Here is an 18,061-nt window from a genome sequence, read left to right as displayed (position 1 = left end):
CTACTAACTACTGTTCTATCTTGATTGTTCTGGATAACTTTATGTAAGTGGAGTCATGCAATGTTTGTTCTTTTTTTGTGTGGCTTATTTCACTTAATATGTTCCCAAGGCTCATCCAATTTGTAGGATATATGTTGGAATTTCAATCCTTTGTAAGACTGAGTGATATTTCACTGTATGAATACATATGCCACATTTTGTTTACCCATTAAGGACATTTGGGTTGTCTGTATCATTGGCTATTGTGAATAATGCTATCATGAACATTAGTATTTAAATCTGTTTGAATTCCTATGTGAAGTGGTGTCTCATTCTGATTTTGTTTTGTGTTTTCTTACCTATTAAGATTAGACATTTTTTAAGTGTTCTTGTTGACCGTTTATATCTCTGGAGAAACATCCAAGTTTTTTGCCCATTTCAGATGGGTTGTTTTTTCAGTTCCTGAGTTTTAAAATGTACATGGGAGATATTAATAACTTATCACATATACCAGAAGTGTCTAATTTTTCTTATGATTTTTAAAAATGTAATAAGCAATGAATAAAAACATGAGTACATTTTACTGTGCATGATATTTATTACACATTTTTATTCTGTTTTATTGAATACATAATTTGTTTTGATAATTATTAGCTGCAAGACCCTCAGCAAGTGACTTAAATTCTTTATTGTTTTGAAAATTTATTTTATTCATTTAAAGTCAAGGTTACAAAGGGAGGTAGGGAGATGCAGACAGAGTGAGATCTGTGCTCTGATCGACTCCCAGGTGGCCACAATGGTGAGCACTGAGCCCAAAGCAATGAGGCAGGTGCTCACTGGGGATCCCAAGCACCTGCTTCATCCTCTGCTACCTTCCCAGGTGTAACAGCAGTGAGCTCGTTTGGACGTGGAACATCTGGGAGTTGAATCTGCCCAAAATGAGATGCTGGCATTGCAGGTTGCAGCTTCACCTAACAGGCCACAGCATTGACCTATGACTTAAATTCTCTGTGACTTTAAACATGTATTTAATTAGAAAGAGAGAATCTTTCATTTTCTGGTTCATTCTCCAAGTGGCCATAAGTTCTCTAAAAGTAAACAAATAAACAAACAAACAAAATGAGCCAGGCCTCCCATATGTTGGCAGGGACCTGCCTACTTGGGCCATTCTATGCTGCTTGCCCAGGGACCTTCACAGAGAGTTGGAATGGAAGCAGAACTGCCAGGACTCAAACTGACACCAGGAGATGGCACATGAGTATGCCAAGTCAAGGCTTAATTCACTTGGCTTCTTGAGAAAGAGTGCTCAGAAGGTAAATTTCTGACTTTGCAAATTACTCTTTTTTGACTTGTCCAGAGACTTTCTTGGTTTTCTTCAGAAATTTGAAGGGATTATACTTTTGCATTTGTCTTGAAAATTCTGTTTTTTTTTTTTTTTCTCTCTATATCTTCCTTTTCCCTCAAAAAATTTTTTTTGGGTTGAATCTTCTTTTTGTAGTGTTTTGTAATTTCATAGCGATAGTTTTCATCCATTATCCTGGCATTTTGTAGGCTTTTCCATCAGAAATCATGTGTCTGTCAATTGTTGGTGTTTTCTTGAACTTGTTATTTATAACTTCCTCTTCAATTTTCTCTTTTCTGTGGAATCCATAACTTTTGTTGTTAAAGAGTCCTTAAGTCGTTCTGTAGTTTTATTTTCAACCTTCTTTTAATTAAAAAAAAAAAAAATCCGATCTGTAGATTTCCTTAGCTTTATCTTTCCAACCTTTCCAGTGGGTTTTTTTTTTTTAATTGATTGAGCTCTGTAACATGTATTGTGAACGTACACCTTGATGAATTGCCGCTCATGTCTGTGCACTCAGCACCCAGAGCAGGGACACCCCCAGCATTCCAGACATGCTACTTGCCATTGTCTTCTTGGAGGCCCCCTAAGTTAAGGCTAGAGATTGGTTTTACACCTGCCTGTATTAGATTACACCTACCATGAATTGCATCCTGACCCCCTCCCCCACTCCCTTTTCGGATCTGCTTATTTTGGAAACTCAGCATTTGTTGCCCCAAATTGGTGTTTGTTGTTCTTGAGGGATTTGTATATAACACATTACCCTTGTCCCATTACACTGATACCGTAACCGCAGGCTCTAGTCAATATTAAGATATTTCTCCCCCTTTGGAGACTTGGTAATAGCTCTAAATAGATACTTTGTGCCAAAGCATCAGGAACTGTCCCACTTAAGAATAAGTCTCACTGACTTCTCAGGAGCCCTTTTCACTCATAATGATACAATCAGTTTTTCAGTGTCTTTTCATTCGTCTTGGGACTCTTCTTCAAGCTGGGCCCCAGGTGAGTGCTCCTAACTCCCATGGCCATTACCCCCCTTTTTCATCAACATTGGGAAGGAGAGAAAATGCATCTTGGCTGTGTGCGTTGAACCTGGATAAAGCTTCGCCAGTGGCAGACAGAGCAGCAGGTCATGAGCCTTTTGCAATGAATCCAGTGGTGGCCTGGGCATCCCTGTGACGTGTTGCCCTTTAAATCTCCAGGACCCCTCTCCAGAGCTCCCTGCAGCTCCTGTTGTTGCTCTCTGAGGGAGCGGGGGAGGGCGGGGGTGGATGATGGAGAACTGAATGGCTTTTCTTTCCTCATTTCGTATTTCACTTCAGGTAACACAGTGAATTTGAAGCTTGAGCCAAGGGCCCCCAGAGCAATTTTGCTCTCCTTTCCTCACTTTCAATTTTTTTCCTCCAGGTCTATAGAATGTGATGTAATAAGGTTCTCCTATATGTGAATATTTTTTATCTTAAATGTGTGTTTTTTTTTTTCTCCCAGATGCTTAATCTGAAAGCTGACAGAGCCAGACATCATACTGAAGGGCTTAAGATTTTTCTGTGAAAAAGTTTTCAGTATTTCACTTGAAATCCCAGGAAACTTATAATGAATTTTAGAGTTGATCTCTGTCAGGGGACGACGTTTGTCCCAGCCTGCTTTGTTTCTGAGTATCTGAGAGCAGCTTCTTGTTAAGAGATTCTGAGCTGGGATTGATTAGGTTTTTTTCACCCCCTCCTCACATTAATTCTTAGTCCTCCACTTCTTCTAGACCATTAGTGGCTCACTGGCCAGGAAGGAGTGGCAGCATCAAGCATGCCTCCTTGTTCCCCATAACCAGCCAAGGCAAGCAGTTCCCTTTGGTAGGACTCAGGCAGAGTGGCCTCTTTCATGGCTCCCCTTTCTTTTCCGGGCATCTGTGCCTAAATGGTGCTTCCCAAATAGCTCTCTGGCTGATGCCATGACCTTTACCATGACGCTGGGAACCTATCTGAGAAAGTGTGCCGAGTGTGTATGCAGAGGTTGTCCTCTCCAGTGGGCATGTTTGCCCTGAAAGTCTTCAGTGCCCATGCTTGCCCCTGCGTTAAGTCTGGATCCTGGTCCGAGGTTCACTTACCCCTCCAGCTCCTGCTCCTGGCCTGCCTGTCAAAAGCCCATGTCATTCCTTTTGATACTTCTTCAACCTAGACTGGTGCTGTGCTTGCACACAGCACAGGCCGTTTCCCTCCTGGAAAGCATCTTCCCAAACTCACATGTTCCCTCTTCACTGGCTTTCACAGTGGGCTCCCCATCCTGGACACCGGCATGTCATACATTAGCAGCGGCAGATAAAGCCTCAGGAATACCAGCTGAACAGCTTTAATGTTGGCATGCTTTTCCTAGCTCAAGATCACAACCTAAGTAGGAAGATGCTTGCTACTGAAGTCTGTCTATATGTGCCCTTTATAACAGCATGAGGGAAGTTGACAGATAATATTATGTACATTATTAAATATGGCATAAGAGCTTTTGTAAAATGTTTTACTTATTTTTTGTTTTACATGAATGTTTTGTTTAATTTGATGTTTCACCTAAGTGGAGCTTTCTGTCTTTGTTTCTTTATGGTAGTGGTTGTATGCAGCCTTAAGAATATAAACAAAATATTTGATGGCATTTTTTCATTTTGTTAATTCAATGCAATTATTTTCCCCCAAAACTAGTTAGCATAAAAAAATCAAGCTGGTTATTTTTAAAAGAAGTTTTGGACATAATAAACATAGCTTCAAAACTTTAGTATTGGCATGGTATTCTAGTGACCAAATCCTCACCTTGCATGCTCCAGGATCCCATTTGGGCTCCAGTTCGTATCCTGGCTGCTTTGGTTCCCATCCAGTTCCCTGTTTGTGGCCTGGGAAAGCAGTCGAGGATGGCCTAAACCTTTGGATCCTGCACCCACGTGGGAGACCTGGAGAAAGCTCCTGGCTTCTGGGTTTGCATTGGCTCTGTTTTGGCCATTGTGGTCACTTGGGGAGTGAACCAGCAGATGGAAGATCTTTCTCCCTGTATCTTTTCTTCCTGTATATCTGCCTTTCCAATAAAAATGAATCTTTAAAAAAAAAAAAAGAAACCTTAGTAACCTTGGTGTTTTGCCACATCTTTTAGTTTTTAAGTTTGGTTATAGGGAGCAGAGAATGCACTGACTTTAGCGAGATGCTTAAATCCTCTCAATTTTACTGAAGTTAAGGGCAGGCATGGGGCCTATTGCTTCTATTTGTTTCCGGAATAAGAGGAGTGAACAGTAATCAGTTGCAGTTGCTATAGATAATAACACGTTTCTGTCAGAGAAAGTGAGTAGCACTATACTTAAGTAATAAAACATTTATCACACATAAACTTTCCTCCTCCCACTATAGCCCGGAAGGGGAAAACAAGCATTGTTGTAATGAGCACTTTTTAGTGCACTGAATTTGTGAGAGGCCAGGAAACACAGGCTGCGATTGCTGTCCATGGTTGTCGTGCCAAACTTCCATCGTTGCCAGATGGAGAAGTTTGCCAGGATCAAATTTAGAGGGGGAAGCAGTCCACCAGCCTATTGGCCTCGAAAGATTCCCACACAGTGGCATCAGAAGCACCTATACCCCATAGTCTTTGGAATTTTCCCAAACTGCTTTTTAAAGTTAAGTAGTTGATTTTGCCAGGGAGGAATGCATGAAAAACTTTCTTCAATTATTTCTGTTGTGTGTGTGTGTGATATTAACTACATCGGTTGTAGTTAGGGCTCCCTGGAATGAAACAGCGAAAGCCTCCTTAGAGGATCACATGTAACACAGGATTTCTCATTACAGGTAGTCTTCTGCTAAGTCGGCTTGGTTATCAAGTCACTTAGCCTTAGTTTATTATGTTCTGTGCTACTGTTAGTCATGTTGGGCGATTAGCTGTTATTGACATGACATTATTTTATTGACATTATTGACATTATTGACATGACTATTATTTTATCCAGCCCCAGACTCTTCACTATCAAATCAGAACTGTCAAATCTCTAGAACAGGGCTCGGCAAGATTACAAATCGTTTTGGCTGCATTAGGTCTTACCTTCTGCATTCTCTTCTGCTCAACCTGGCCGTTCTGTAGAAAAGCAGCCATGGACAATATGTAAATGAATGAGTGTGACTGTATTCTAGTTAAACTTTATTCACAAAGGCAGGTCATGGGTATGATTTATCCATGGGCTGTACGGCCCGGCTACAGAACAAGGTTCATGGAATTTGCTGTGGGATCTGGGCCTGTGACACAAACAAGTGCAGCAAAGTGGCCGTTGGGGACCCTGCTGAGCAGGAACCATGGACCTCATCCCAAGGGGTCATAAGTGCTTTTTTACCTAAGGGCACTAGTGACTGACTCACTAGTCCAGAGTAACTGGGAATTTGGACTTTTATACCGAGTACTTTTTATCAGTTAGCAATAGGTTGAAATTTGTTAAGGAAATTTGTCGTGCAGATCAAACTACACACCTCAGTTCGTTCCGAACCCACAAACTGGCAAATTCTGGAATTTGCACCTGTGTGTTTCCTATAAGGAAGAGTTGTCCATAGAGTTCCATCAAACATAGATAGCAACTGTCTGGGGCTGGAGCTGACACTAACCCTCTGTGGACCCTGACAGACACTGGTTGTTGGCCACACCTCTGATTAATTCTGGAGGAAGTTTCTGAACTCTTCCCCACCCAGAGCTTAAAGCAGCCATAATCGAGTAGAAGGCATTTGAGATCCTTGTGCCAGAGGATTCTTCTTAAAAACTTTTTTGGGGATTAAATGGCTTTGCGCTTTTATTATATTGTATGATTTTTAGGAAAATCTAGTCACAATGCTGGGCCTATACACAGTAAATGTAACAGGAATATATACACGTAATATCATCTTAAAAGACAGTTTCTAGAAAGGCAAAGGACTTATACTTTTGTAATGTGAAAAGAATGACGGTATTGTCCTCTACAGAGAATAGGAGATTGACATTTTGCTGTGGTCTTACCGCCACTGTTTTTTCCCGGGGCAGTAAGACTGGGGAGTGACCTAGTAGATGGAGGATCTCTTCTGAGAGCTCTTTGACCTGTCAAATCAGAATTATTGTGTTTTCGATTTATATTTCTTATACAAGTAAGTTGTACTATCTTTTTTTTGTTCATAAGATTATTTTATTTTTATACAGTTAGCTTCAAAGTATTTGCCACGTTTTCTGTTTGGTTATTGGCCTGGAAGCTATCAATTGGTGAGAACTCCCTTGGTGATTCTTGCTTGCTTATATTCTCATGTGTACAATGCTCCCCGCTCATCTACTTTCTCGCTGTCAGTGTTTTCAGGTACCCTAGTAGACAATAATCTGAAAAATCTCACTGGAAAATCACACAAGTAAACAATCTATACATTTTAAATTGTGTGGCCTTTCTCTGGGTGCCATTGTGACATCTCATGGTGTCCCATGCCATCCCGGTGTGTCTACCCTGAGTATACTACCTGCCTGGTAGTCCCTTAGTAGCCCTCTCAGTTGTCAGACCAACTGTTGCTATATTGAAGTGCTCGAGTTCCAGTAACACCTTGTTGTGCTTCTAATGGCCCCAAGTGGAAGTTCTAGTAGCATTGCTGACGCTGTGGATGCACCAGATTTTCTTTCCATAAATAAAAAGGGGGAAATAGCCATAAGATATTTTGAGTGAGGAGAGCTTACATTCACATTCCTGTTATTATATGATTGTACTTTTTCTCTTTTACTGTTCGTTATTGTTAATCACTTACTGTACTTGATTTAGTTAAACTTTATCATCGGTATGTAAAAGTAGGAGAAGAAAAAAACAAGCACACATAGGGTTCCCTGCCCCATGAGGTTCAGGTATCCATTGGAAAGCTTGGATCGTCTCCTCCACAGATGAGGATAGACAGTCAGCCATCCAGTTATCAGTTCCGCTCACTGAAAAAATAAACCTGTTAGTCTTTATTGTGATTGTGTCAAATTTATGGTGAGTTTAGGAACAACTGCCTTTACCATGGTGTTGAGTATCACTTTTCAAACACAAAGTATATCTCTTCATTCGTCTAAACAGTCTGGCTTATCAATAACATTTACTTCTAAAAAAAATTTTATATGCCCATGTACATATAAAATTTTATTAGATCCTTTTTAAATTGAGTTTATATTTTGGAAGTTATTCATTCCTGTGATTAACTTTTGTAACCAATGGTTTTTGATTTGTCTGTTTGTTCGTGTCTATTTTTTCTTGTTGATATGCAGATAAATAATATAATCTGTAATTTTTTTCCTTAGTAAAAAGTTAACACATCTTACTTTGTTTAGTTAGGGAGTATTCTGTTCATTATAACTATGTAGCACACCATTACACTCTCCCAGAAAAATGAGGAGTCATTGTGATGATGAAGATCGTCCATTTCTAATCCTTTTAAAAACTGTTTACTTGAGAGAGAGAGAGAGGCGGAAGAAGGCAGAGTACTTCCCTGTCCACTAGTTTGCTTTCCCAAAGCCTGCACCAGCTGCAGCTTGGTGAGCCTGAAGCTGGGAGCTGGGAATTGAAGCCAGGTCTTCAGCGAGGGCAGCAGGACCCCAGTGGCTTGAGCCTTCCAGGATCTGCGTTAGCAGGGACTTAGAGTCAGGTTCCAGAGATAGGAACTGAACTGTGAACTCTGAAACAGACACAGATATTCTAAGCAGTGTTTTAACTGCTAGGCTAAAGGCCTGCTCCTCTTGTCTAATTCTTAACTTTGGGAGTGTTTCTAAAGTTTTCCTATTTGGACTGAAGGTTGAGACTGATTGGTCTTTTATCATATTGAGGAAATAGCCATTCTTTATTAAGTTTTTTTGTTGTTTTAAATCATGAAAAGATGTTGTTTTATAAATATTTTTGCATCACCAGAGAGGTGACTTATGATTTTTTGCTCTGATCGGTATATATGATGAATTTTAAGTATAAATGTTTTGTATGTTGAACTATATTTGTGTTCCTAGGATAAAATCTAGTTGGTCAAGGAATGTTATTTTGCAATATTTTTTGATTCTGTTTTTGATATTTAGAAATTTTACATTGATTTTCAGATGTGGCTTTGTGTTACATAGGTATAGTTTAAAAAGTTTTTTTGTTATTTTAATACATACTATATCTTCCTGGAAAGAATTTTGAAATTTCCCTTTCATTGTTCTCAATCGAATAAAAATGTACTGAAATTCCCATTCTTCAACCGTTTAGTATAGTTCTTTGAAACTTTCTGGGCCTATTTTTTCCAGAGAATTCTTTTAACAGCTTCCTCTATACATTTTCTGTTTTGCTTGGTTTTCGAACGATTTTGTAATTGAGCTTTGATATGTTCCTTAAAATGAGGTGTTTCAATCATATTTTCTAAGTATTTGCTTGCTATAGAATTAAGCTCATTTTTCATTTTTCTGTATCGGTGGTTGTTTCCTCGTTGTCTTACTTAAGGTTTCCTAATGAAAAAAAAATGACAACAAAAATATTCTAGAATATCCTGACATTCCAGACAAAGAGAATGATAAAAAAGAGAGATGTCTCTTAACATCCATATTTAATAAAGTATCCGTTGTTTGTAATGTAATTCTTATAAAATAAACAGGTTCAGCGTCTCCTTTCTGATCACTGTCATTGCTTTCTACTCTCCGGGCAGGTTCTGATGAGGAAAGCGATGAGGATTCCAATCTCGAAGGCAGAGATCCTGACATTTGGCACGTTGGCTTCAAGATCTCATGGGACATAGAGACGCCCGGCCTGGCAATACCGCTTCACCAAGGAGACTGCTATTTTATGCTCGGTAATTGCTAGAAAACAAGAATTATGCTGATGTCCTGGTGTCTATGTTGTGATTATTGGATGCATATTTTATGCAAGTCTTCTGAAGTAAACGTTTTGGGTCTTTCTATGAATCATAAACTTCTTCACAAGAGCATGCCACTCATTTTTTTTTGTTTTGTTTTGGTTTTAAGAGACTGCTAAATTTTAGAAAGCTGCATTGTTTGAATTCTAAGTGTTTATGGCTCCAAATGTGCTAAACAGTTTCTAGGATCCTTCAGCAGAGTTACTAAATCACCCAAATCAACTGACTAGTGTAACTTCTACAAACTCTCCCTGTTTATATAAGCTTTTAGGAATGTGAACATGTTTCCTAGTTTTGAATTTAGTTTCTTCTGAGCAACAGCTTGCCCCAACAAGGAGACCTTTTTCTCCACTTGCCAGTTGTTGGTTCTTTGGCAGGAATAACTGAGCTGTGGTCAGGTTGAACAAGACTGTGGGGCTTAGCTGGAGCGGCTTTATGTTCTTTGCTGCATTAAAAAAAAAAATGTTCTTCTGATTTTCTCCTGTACCAGATGCAGGTAGTGCCCTCTGATTTATTTAATGTATTTGAAAGGCAGAGTTAGAGAGATCTTCCATCTGCCAGCCCACTCCCCAAATGGTCACCATGGCCAGGGCTGGGGCGGGCTGGAGCCAGCAGCTTCCTTTCCATCTCCCACCTGCACGCCCTGGCCCAAGCACTTGGGGCCTCCTCCGCTGCCTTCCCAGGTACACCAGCAGGCAGCTAGAATGGAAGATTTATTTTCCTATTGTCTGTAGCTCCTGATGATTCAGTTTAGCCCACTCCTGTCTCCCTGGAGAAGTCTGCTCATAAATTGTTTTTGGAGCCAGGAAGAGCTAGGGGTTTAGGCTCAGCTTTTGTGATAAGAGTTAATTCCTGGTTAATTGGGGACTTTCAGAGAATCCACAGCTCCAGGTACAATGTGAGGAGCTTTGGGAGGGGAGTGGGTGTTAGTGGTGGCTAGATCTTAAACTTTTTCTTTTAGAAAGTCAGAGAATACTCTAACTCTGTAAGTCATTATTTCATTAAGTGTTTTCTCATTTCAATGCAGTTAGCTGAAAGGGTCTTGCCATATTCACCTGCTGTCTGCAATGTTATATCCCTACTGTTTATCTAAGCTTAGTATTTTGCTCTCACAGAAACAAATTAATTTAAATTAAAAAAAATTTATTTGAAGGAAAGATTGAGAGAATTAGAGATCTTCCATTCACTAGTTCATCCCCCCCCAAATGAAGTTGGGCCAGGCCGAGCCAGGAACCGGGAGTTCCATGCAGGTCTCCCACGTGGATGACAGGGACTCAGGCACTTCAGCAGATGCATTAGCAAGCAGCTGGATTGGAAGACGAGCAGCTGAGGCTTGAGCCTGCGCCCCAGTATGGAACTTGGAGCAAGAGTTGAGGTTGCTGTGCTACTCTCTGGTTCTTGCCTGCAGGAAGATCCTCGGGCAGTGACTGTCTCACTGTGTGATTCACTGCTACCTCACGCAGTGTTCTTCACCTATGACATGCTTCTCATGGGATGGTTCCTGCAGCTGTTGAGAACGGATCTGAAAGTCCCCTAATCTCTGGCCGCCTCTTGCATATTACTTAACAGTTTCCAAATCAATTACACATAAGCAATCTCAATCTCCAAATAAGTGTGTGAGAGAGGGATAGCCAGAGTCGTCTTTCCTTAACTTACTTTGCAAGGTCACTGGGAGAACTGGAACCTGAGCATTACAGCCTTTATGTACAGCACTGTTCCTGCTGGGGGTGAGACCACTTGGACGGTATCTCAATACACTCAGCTCTCCATGTGGGTATGTTGTTAGTGTGAAGGTCATCGCTTGCCTATTCCTCTGCCTGACCTGGGGAGCTGTGATTTTAATCTGAAGTTACTGCCCACAGCTCCGTGTCATTTGTAGGTAAGCCTGATTTTTAAAAGAATATGCGTTTTTTTTTTTAAAAAATGTACTACCTTAATGTGAGCATTTGGCTTGAGTTTACATGGGTGTTAGTTTTAGCCAATGAGTCGCTTTCCTCAGGTCATTTTGCTCAGGTGTGTGTGCAGTGTGTCTTTAATAGAGAGGAGAGGAGCAGGTGTTGTCCTGGGGTGGCTTACGCTGCTGAGGACTCCTGCGTGCAACCACGACAGACAGCGCGTGCTTCAGGTTCAGCTTCCTGCCAGGCCTGGGAGGCAGCAGATGACGACTCAAGAACCCACAGGAACCCATATTCTTGCTCTCGACCTGGGAGATCCCGATAGTTTCTGGGCCTGGTTTCACCGAGGCCTAGCCCCTGAGGCTGTAGGCATTTTTGGAGTGAGAGTGTGATTGGAAGATCTCTAACTCTCTCTCACAGTGCCTTTCAGATCAGCGTGTAGATCACTCAACCTTTAAAAAGCAATGAAGGAGATAAGGGCGTGAGCATTCAGCTCAGTGGTCATTTAACCCACATTCTATATGGAATGCCTGGTTTTATTTCCAATTCCATCTCCAGTTCCTGACTCCAACTGCCTGCTAATGCTCTGGAGGTTCAAGTAACTGGGTTCCTCGAGTTCTTGCCATCCCTTTGGGAGAGCTAACTCGTGCTCCTGCTTCCAGCTTTAGCCTTTGTCCCTCCGGGCATTTGGGGAGTGAACTGGGAGAACTCTGTCTCTCAAACAAAGAAATACAAGACCAGGACTGGTGCTGGAGCACAGTGAGTAAAGCTGCTGCTGCAATGTTGGCATCCCCTGTAGATACCGACTTGTGTCTCGGCTGCTCCACTTTGGCAGGTGGCCTGGAAAAAGCAGTTGAAGATGGCCCAATTATTGGGAGACCTGGGTGAGGTTTTTGGGTTTGGCTTCTGGCTTGGCACACCCCTGCATGTTGCAGCCATCTGGGAAGTAAAGCAGTAGATGGAGGATCTCTGTCTTTCAAGTAAAGAAGTTGATATTTTAAAAAACACATAGAAAATTAAACAAAGGAGGTGAGACTCACAATGATACCTTTTAAAGTACGTTTATTAATATTTTGCATAATAATAGCAAAACACATTGTAAATTTAGCTGTCTCACTTGCATTTAATAATGCATGTGTGTTTCTTGTGAATTAAAAAAGTAATACATGCTCATTATTGAGGAAAACTCTGAAAAGCAAAAAATGCTAATATAAAAAACAAGTTTTTGTACATTTTGGCGTATAAGAGTAGTTCAAAAAGCTTGAGAAAATGGAATTAAAAGATAACTTCATTATGGTTCAGAAATTTTAAACTTGATGTATGTGAGGGACCTTTAGAAAGTTTAGTAAATCGGTATAGGGTGGAAAAACTATGCTTGGATTTTCATTCTATTTCCCATGAAGTTTCTGAAATCTCCTTCTAGTCCTGCTCAGTCTTTTCCCACACATTGGTGTATCTATAATTGCAATTGTAAGATGAATAACAAACATATTGATTGGGGAGTAGCAACAAGGGAAATTTTTTTCTTTAATCTTAATAACCCTGAGAAGCAAATATTAGCTATTCTTGCAAAAGGAGACATTGAGATTAGATTATGGCAGCTACTTGGCTATGGTTCTCCAGCTGTAAGAAGCCTTGATGGGAACCTGTCATTTCTCCCCTTGGAGTCTAACTCTGCCTGGCGGACACTCCTCCTAGCCGCTGCCCCCTGCCATGGCCTCCCGTGCCTCTTCTCCCCACTTGGATGCCATGCTTCTGCCTCACCTCATAAATACGGGAAGGGAAGAAAAGAAGGTGGAAATACTCTGTTCATTTCTTTTCTATTTCTTTTAAAAGCTGTTTTTCTTCAGGGCCTCAAAGCGAATCACTATTAACATATTAAATAATTGCACTGGCCTTGTGACTTATAAGGAATGTACCCTTTAAAATCTACATTAGGTCCCTGTAGCTATTATCAGTGATAAAGAGCAGAAATTGGTATCACTGTTCTAGAAGACAAAGATCTGATTGCCCAGCTCTGTGCTTCTCCTAAAGATGAAGTTTGTGTTAGCCTGCTGAACTTTGCCGTGCTCAGCACAGCGTGCCCTAAAGAATACCTTTAGACTGCGCTCTTTAGGGTGTCATGTTTGATTTCCAAAGTGGATCTCCCCATCTCCTTTTGAGAAGACCAAGAGAAATAAAAACAAGCATGGTCTGATGCTGCTTTTCCTCGTTGCTTTTGAAATTGGACAGCCCTTAGAGTCCCGTGTAGGGAGCTCGGCCCTGTGCTGATATCTGAAATCTGAACTTCAGAGCACTTAGGGAAAGGAAACAGTTTAGCTCCATTTATAATAATATATTGGTCTGCAACGGAAGTGCAGCCTGAACCCTGCTGTCTCAAGTAAATACTCCAGGGGTGTCTGATGGGGAACAAGTCGGGTGCCTGTAATAAATCCACCGCCCGGGGAGGTGACGGCAGGGCCTGCTGGCACTGCCTGAGGACACGCTTAACTGGCGTTGTCACGCTTTTAGTTTTAAATTGGAATCTTTGCCCTAATCTCAGAGTTAGACATGACCAGATTTGCAAACAGATTTACAATTTTCACTAATTTTCCAAGTAGGACTTAAAAACCCCTTTAGAGAAAGGAAAGTGCACTCTGGTCTATCTCAGAGGATGACGACTGACTGAGCCACAGATGTTTTCCATAGACGGAATGTAACCGGGGCGCTAGGGACTTCAAAAGGAGCTGGGAGACAAACTGTGGGTTTGTTTTTGGTGAATAGATTTTACAGGTCGAGGGACTCCAACTAAGTTATGTTTATTAACCAGGAGCTGGGTGTGGAGGTGGGATGTTTCAGGACAAAGGTGAGTGTGATAGGTAAACATTTAGGGCAAATCACCATATCTCTCCCTTAACTTATTGATACACATGAATACACACACACACACACGCACGCACATATGTCTTTGTGTATTGCTGTTCATGAATCTGTTCTCTATGGTTTGTTGATTTTTGTTTTCTCAAGCCCAGTTAAATCGTTGTTGTTCTGTTGGCCATTCAGAGCTCTAGTTGCCAAGTGAAAATTCTGCCAAAAAGGAGAGGCGCTATAAATTGAATTGCGTGGTGTTTCTGTTTGGGGTTTGCTTTCTCTCACTTACTGCTTCTGGTAGAGTGAAGGGATTTCCTTCAGGCCAGCAGGTCCTGCTGCAAGGTCTTTTGGCTCTGTGTGGTTAGCCTCTCTCAGTCTCCTCCTCCACTGCACAGTGAGTGCTTCGTACACCTCCTTCCTGGAAAGGAAACACCAACAAGAACATGTGTGGATAAGTGCCTGGGTAGCCGTGGGCCGAACACAGGGAACCTGTTCTGTCCGTCGGAACCTGGGCCATGGCTGATTGAAGAATAAGTAAAGTTAGCGTGTGAGAGGCATGCCCGCTCTTGCGGTCTTCTTGAGCTGCACGCCCCAAGTTCTGTCAGCTTCGCACCTTACTGTCCTTCACCTACATTTCCATAACCACCTACAGGAACCTCAAGAAAGGGAAATCTCACCCACCAATTCTGGAGAGTGAAGATGGTTGACATCTGCCTGTGGTTGTCAGAGCTCTGTGGTAACCAATTTTACCTGGGTTGAGGCTGACTTAGCTTCCAGAACCTGGTCTGGAGTTTTTATACATCAGTTTCTCCTTCCTTGAAATACCGCTGGCTTAGAGGCAGCAAGAACCAGAGCAGCGTGAAAGTTTTGTGTGGAATAACCTGAAACGATGCCACACTCCTGTTTTCTCACGTCAGTGCGGGTGTTCTATTTGTCTGGAGCCTGCGAGCTGCAAGAAGAGAGGCTCCTAGCAGCTTTCACATCTCCTGCCTGGAGGCTCTTTGGGGACTCAGCTCAGAGCCTGCGGTGCCCCTGGAAATCCTCCAGGTGTCTCTCTGTCCTGCCCCAGTGTGGGCATCCGCGCCCCCACCCCCGCAAATGAAAAAGCTTTTGCTATTCCTTCCTGACCTCGTTCCTGTCCTGCCCTTGGCTCCTGATGGACCAGCTCAAGTAAAAAAGTTCATCCGGTTTATGCCTTAATCATAAATTCAAAATAATTATACTTTATTACTTTTCCTGGGTTTGGAAATGTAGGTGCCATGTTCTGCTTTCTGCCAAGGCAAGGGAATAATGCAGAAATGGTGATAAATTATGACTTCAGGCTGCAGTCAGTAGGCTTGAGGAATTGCCATTTAAGTGGAAAGTGCTGGAACACCAAATGAGCACCTGTCATGTTTGTTTCCACTTTGAGGAGTGGGAACATGACAGTATAGTTTCAACTGCTTGTCCAACGTGGACTTGTGGCGTTCTTCTTATCCTCTCACGGCTGCTAAGCTTGCTTCTTGCTGTTTGCCTTCTTTCACAGGGGTAAGGATGTGTCTCTGCTCCCAGAACTTTCACTGTAAACTACATCCTCAGAGGCTCACGTTTTCAAACTTTGTTTTTTGACCCGCTGCCTGTTTTTACGTTCAGTAGACAGAAGGAGTGCTGTGACTTGTGGAGTATCCTCTGGGGCTGGGAATTCTGAGTGGTTCCTGGGTAGTTGAAAGTACTGACTTCGCTCTTACACTTTCTTATCATAGCTGGGCTTTGGGTTCATTTCTGGATCATTTGTATCTTGGTGTTTACTGGAAACATGTGTGACGAGTCCCCGCTGAGGACCCGGCACTGTGCCAAAAGCGTCCTCATGTTTAATTTACTGCTCATTATAGGACTGTCAGGTAGGAGTTCTCTTAGTGTGATACCCAGTTTTGTTGTATTTTTTCTTTATCTGAAAATAAAATTGCTGCAGATTAGTTGCTAATGGGTAGTAGAGGTTTCTGTTTAAGGGTATGCAAATGCTCAAACCTCTGAAAATGGAAAGGGAATATTGAAAGCATTAGGTTGAAATGCTATTGATATTTCATTCAAGACTGAGAGCTGTGTCACATTGATGAGCTTGCTTTGGATTTGAACCATGGCTTTCTTGTATAGTTTTCTCTCCCCCTCAGGAATTTATAGTTGCCTTTGTTTATTCTTCTTGATTGAAGAAACTTGCTGTAGTTATAGTTCTGTGTCACTAGCTGGTCAGCCATGCGACTTATTTAATTTTTGGGCAAATCCTGGTTTCTCCAAACCCTGTGTGACACAGTTATTATTCTGGATTTCTTCTTGTTGGGCTTCTTTACCAATTCCATTGTTGTTGGGTACTTTGTATTTTCCTTGTTTAAATCTAGTTTAGATTTTTCTGGGCAAAGACTGTTTTAGCTTTGTTGCCTTTAAAATGGACAACATGATGCTTTGAAGATGGTAGGTACTTAACAATTAATCATTAATAAGTGGACAAATATTCCAATAATTGTCTTTTATTTCCTTGCGTGGCAATAATATGTCTTGGGCATGCAGATAAAAGGAACTGTTTCATCTTTGAAAGTGTCTGCTTGGGAAACAGTTTGAAGTCACTTTCCAAACAGGTGACCATTGACCTAGCAGAAATCTCCAGAGCTAGAATTTAGAATATTCCATGGCAACCTGTTCCTTTATACAATGACTCATGTTTTATTTCTTTATATCTAGTAAAATTTTAACATGTGACATTACACAATTTCTCAAATTTGCAATGTCCACATCAGTCTGTACCTAGTCTTGTAAATCTTTTATAAAACCACCCGTGGTAAAAATAAGGTGTTACTTTCTTTTAAGAAGAGGATGAATATACTGCTATGAATTCTGAGACCTTTTGTTTGCTCCTGTTTCCTTAAATTAGTGACATTGAGTTGAGTGATCCTGTACTTGGTTTGGGTGGGTTGAATTTTTCTCATTGGCTAGCATTCTCCAAGTGCCCTTTTGCATTTGCGTCTTTGTATCATAATTCATAAAGCCATGAACCGTGGAAAAGAACTTTTTAGACCTTCAGTTAGATTTTATGTTCCTAAAGAAAGTGGGAAAATCACTATGAATGAATGATCCTGGGTTGATCATTTGAACTCAGGACTAGAGAATAAGTGTGACTTTCCTGATTCAAACAATTCTAATGGGAAATTCCATGGAAAGCCTATATATTCTAAATTAGAAAATTCAGTGGTCTTCTAAGGCCAATCAATATCTTAATTTTTATGTATATTATTTTATTTTGATAATCTTACATAGTTGATTAGGGTGCAAAGGGTCAAGGGTTATAGGAAAGTGGGTAAGACCATTGTTTCCACACTAATATCATCAGTTTTTTTTCCCTGTATCTGGAGTCAGGGAAGAAACAAAGGGAGAATCCCCACCCAGCCTCCCACCCATCCCAGGTCCCTGATGTGGGGCATGCTCCGAGGGTCCTGCTCAAGCAGATTTGATAGTTCAACAGTTCTGAATTGCTGCCCATCTTGCCGTTCCAATCACGATTAAATCTATTCAGAATCCACTCCCCATAACTCCCCATAACCCCCACCAGACCTGCTCCCTACGCTGGTTCCCATGCATGCCAGTATGTACTGCAGACTTGTTCAGTCTGTTCCATATCCCATTTAGCTCTCGTACATGTCAATGGGCATTGAAGCCTAATTCAACCCAACCAACCCTACTTTCCAGCCCACATACATACTGGTGGTACTGTTCTGTCCAGCCACCCCTGCCCCTGTCCTGATTTTCGTGCTCTCCAGTGGGAGTGGTTACCCATGAGGGAGGTGCCCACTATCTTCCTACTAGACCACTCCCACTTCCAGGTTATGCACTCTCCAGGTTTTTTTGGAGTTTAACTTGACAGAATTAGCCCCCAGTGCCAGCCTCTGCCAACTGATGCTGCGGCAAAGCCCAGTCAACCCTCATCCACTCTAATTTTTGCTTGTACCAGCTGGAATAGTCAGCTCAACCTGGCTTTTCCCTGATCTAGCTCACATAAGGTTGACAAGTGTTGTAGCCCGCCTGGTCTGGTTTGCCCCCATCCCAAATCACACTCTCCAGTGGGAGTAGCCGTCCAGCAGGGGAGCCCACATTCCCTCTGCTGGCTTTGC

General features: G+C 41.6%; 1 protein-coding gene across 3 annotated transcripts in view; it reads left to right on the top strand.

Moving 5' to 3' along the window:
- The window catches only part of FTO (FTO alpha-ketoglutarate dependent dioxygenase), a 372,891-nt gene that overhangs the window by 117,297 nt on the left and 237,533 nt on the right, over positions 1-18,061 (top strand). For all 3 annotated transcript variants that reach the window (XM_040982698.1, XM_040982699.1, XM_040982700.1), the window contains one exon: positions 8,971-9,114. In XM_040982698.1, the coding sequence (XP_040838632.1) occupies positions 8,971-9,114 (144 nt within the window). The remainder of the gene's footprint in view (positions 1-8,970; positions 9,115-18,061) is intronic.

This window comes from Ochotona curzoniae, unplaced genomic scaffold (genome assembly GCF_017591425.1).
Source record: "Ochotona curzoniae isolate NIBS_2020 unplaced genomic scaffold, NIBS_Ocur_1.0 contig_3622, whole genome shotgun sequence".
NCBI lineage: Eukaryota > Metazoa > Chordata > Mammalia > Lagomorpha > Ochotonidae > Ochotona > Ochotona curzoniae.
Note: the sequence above shows the minus strand (reverse complement) of the source record. Positions and strands in the feature narration are given on the sequence as shown.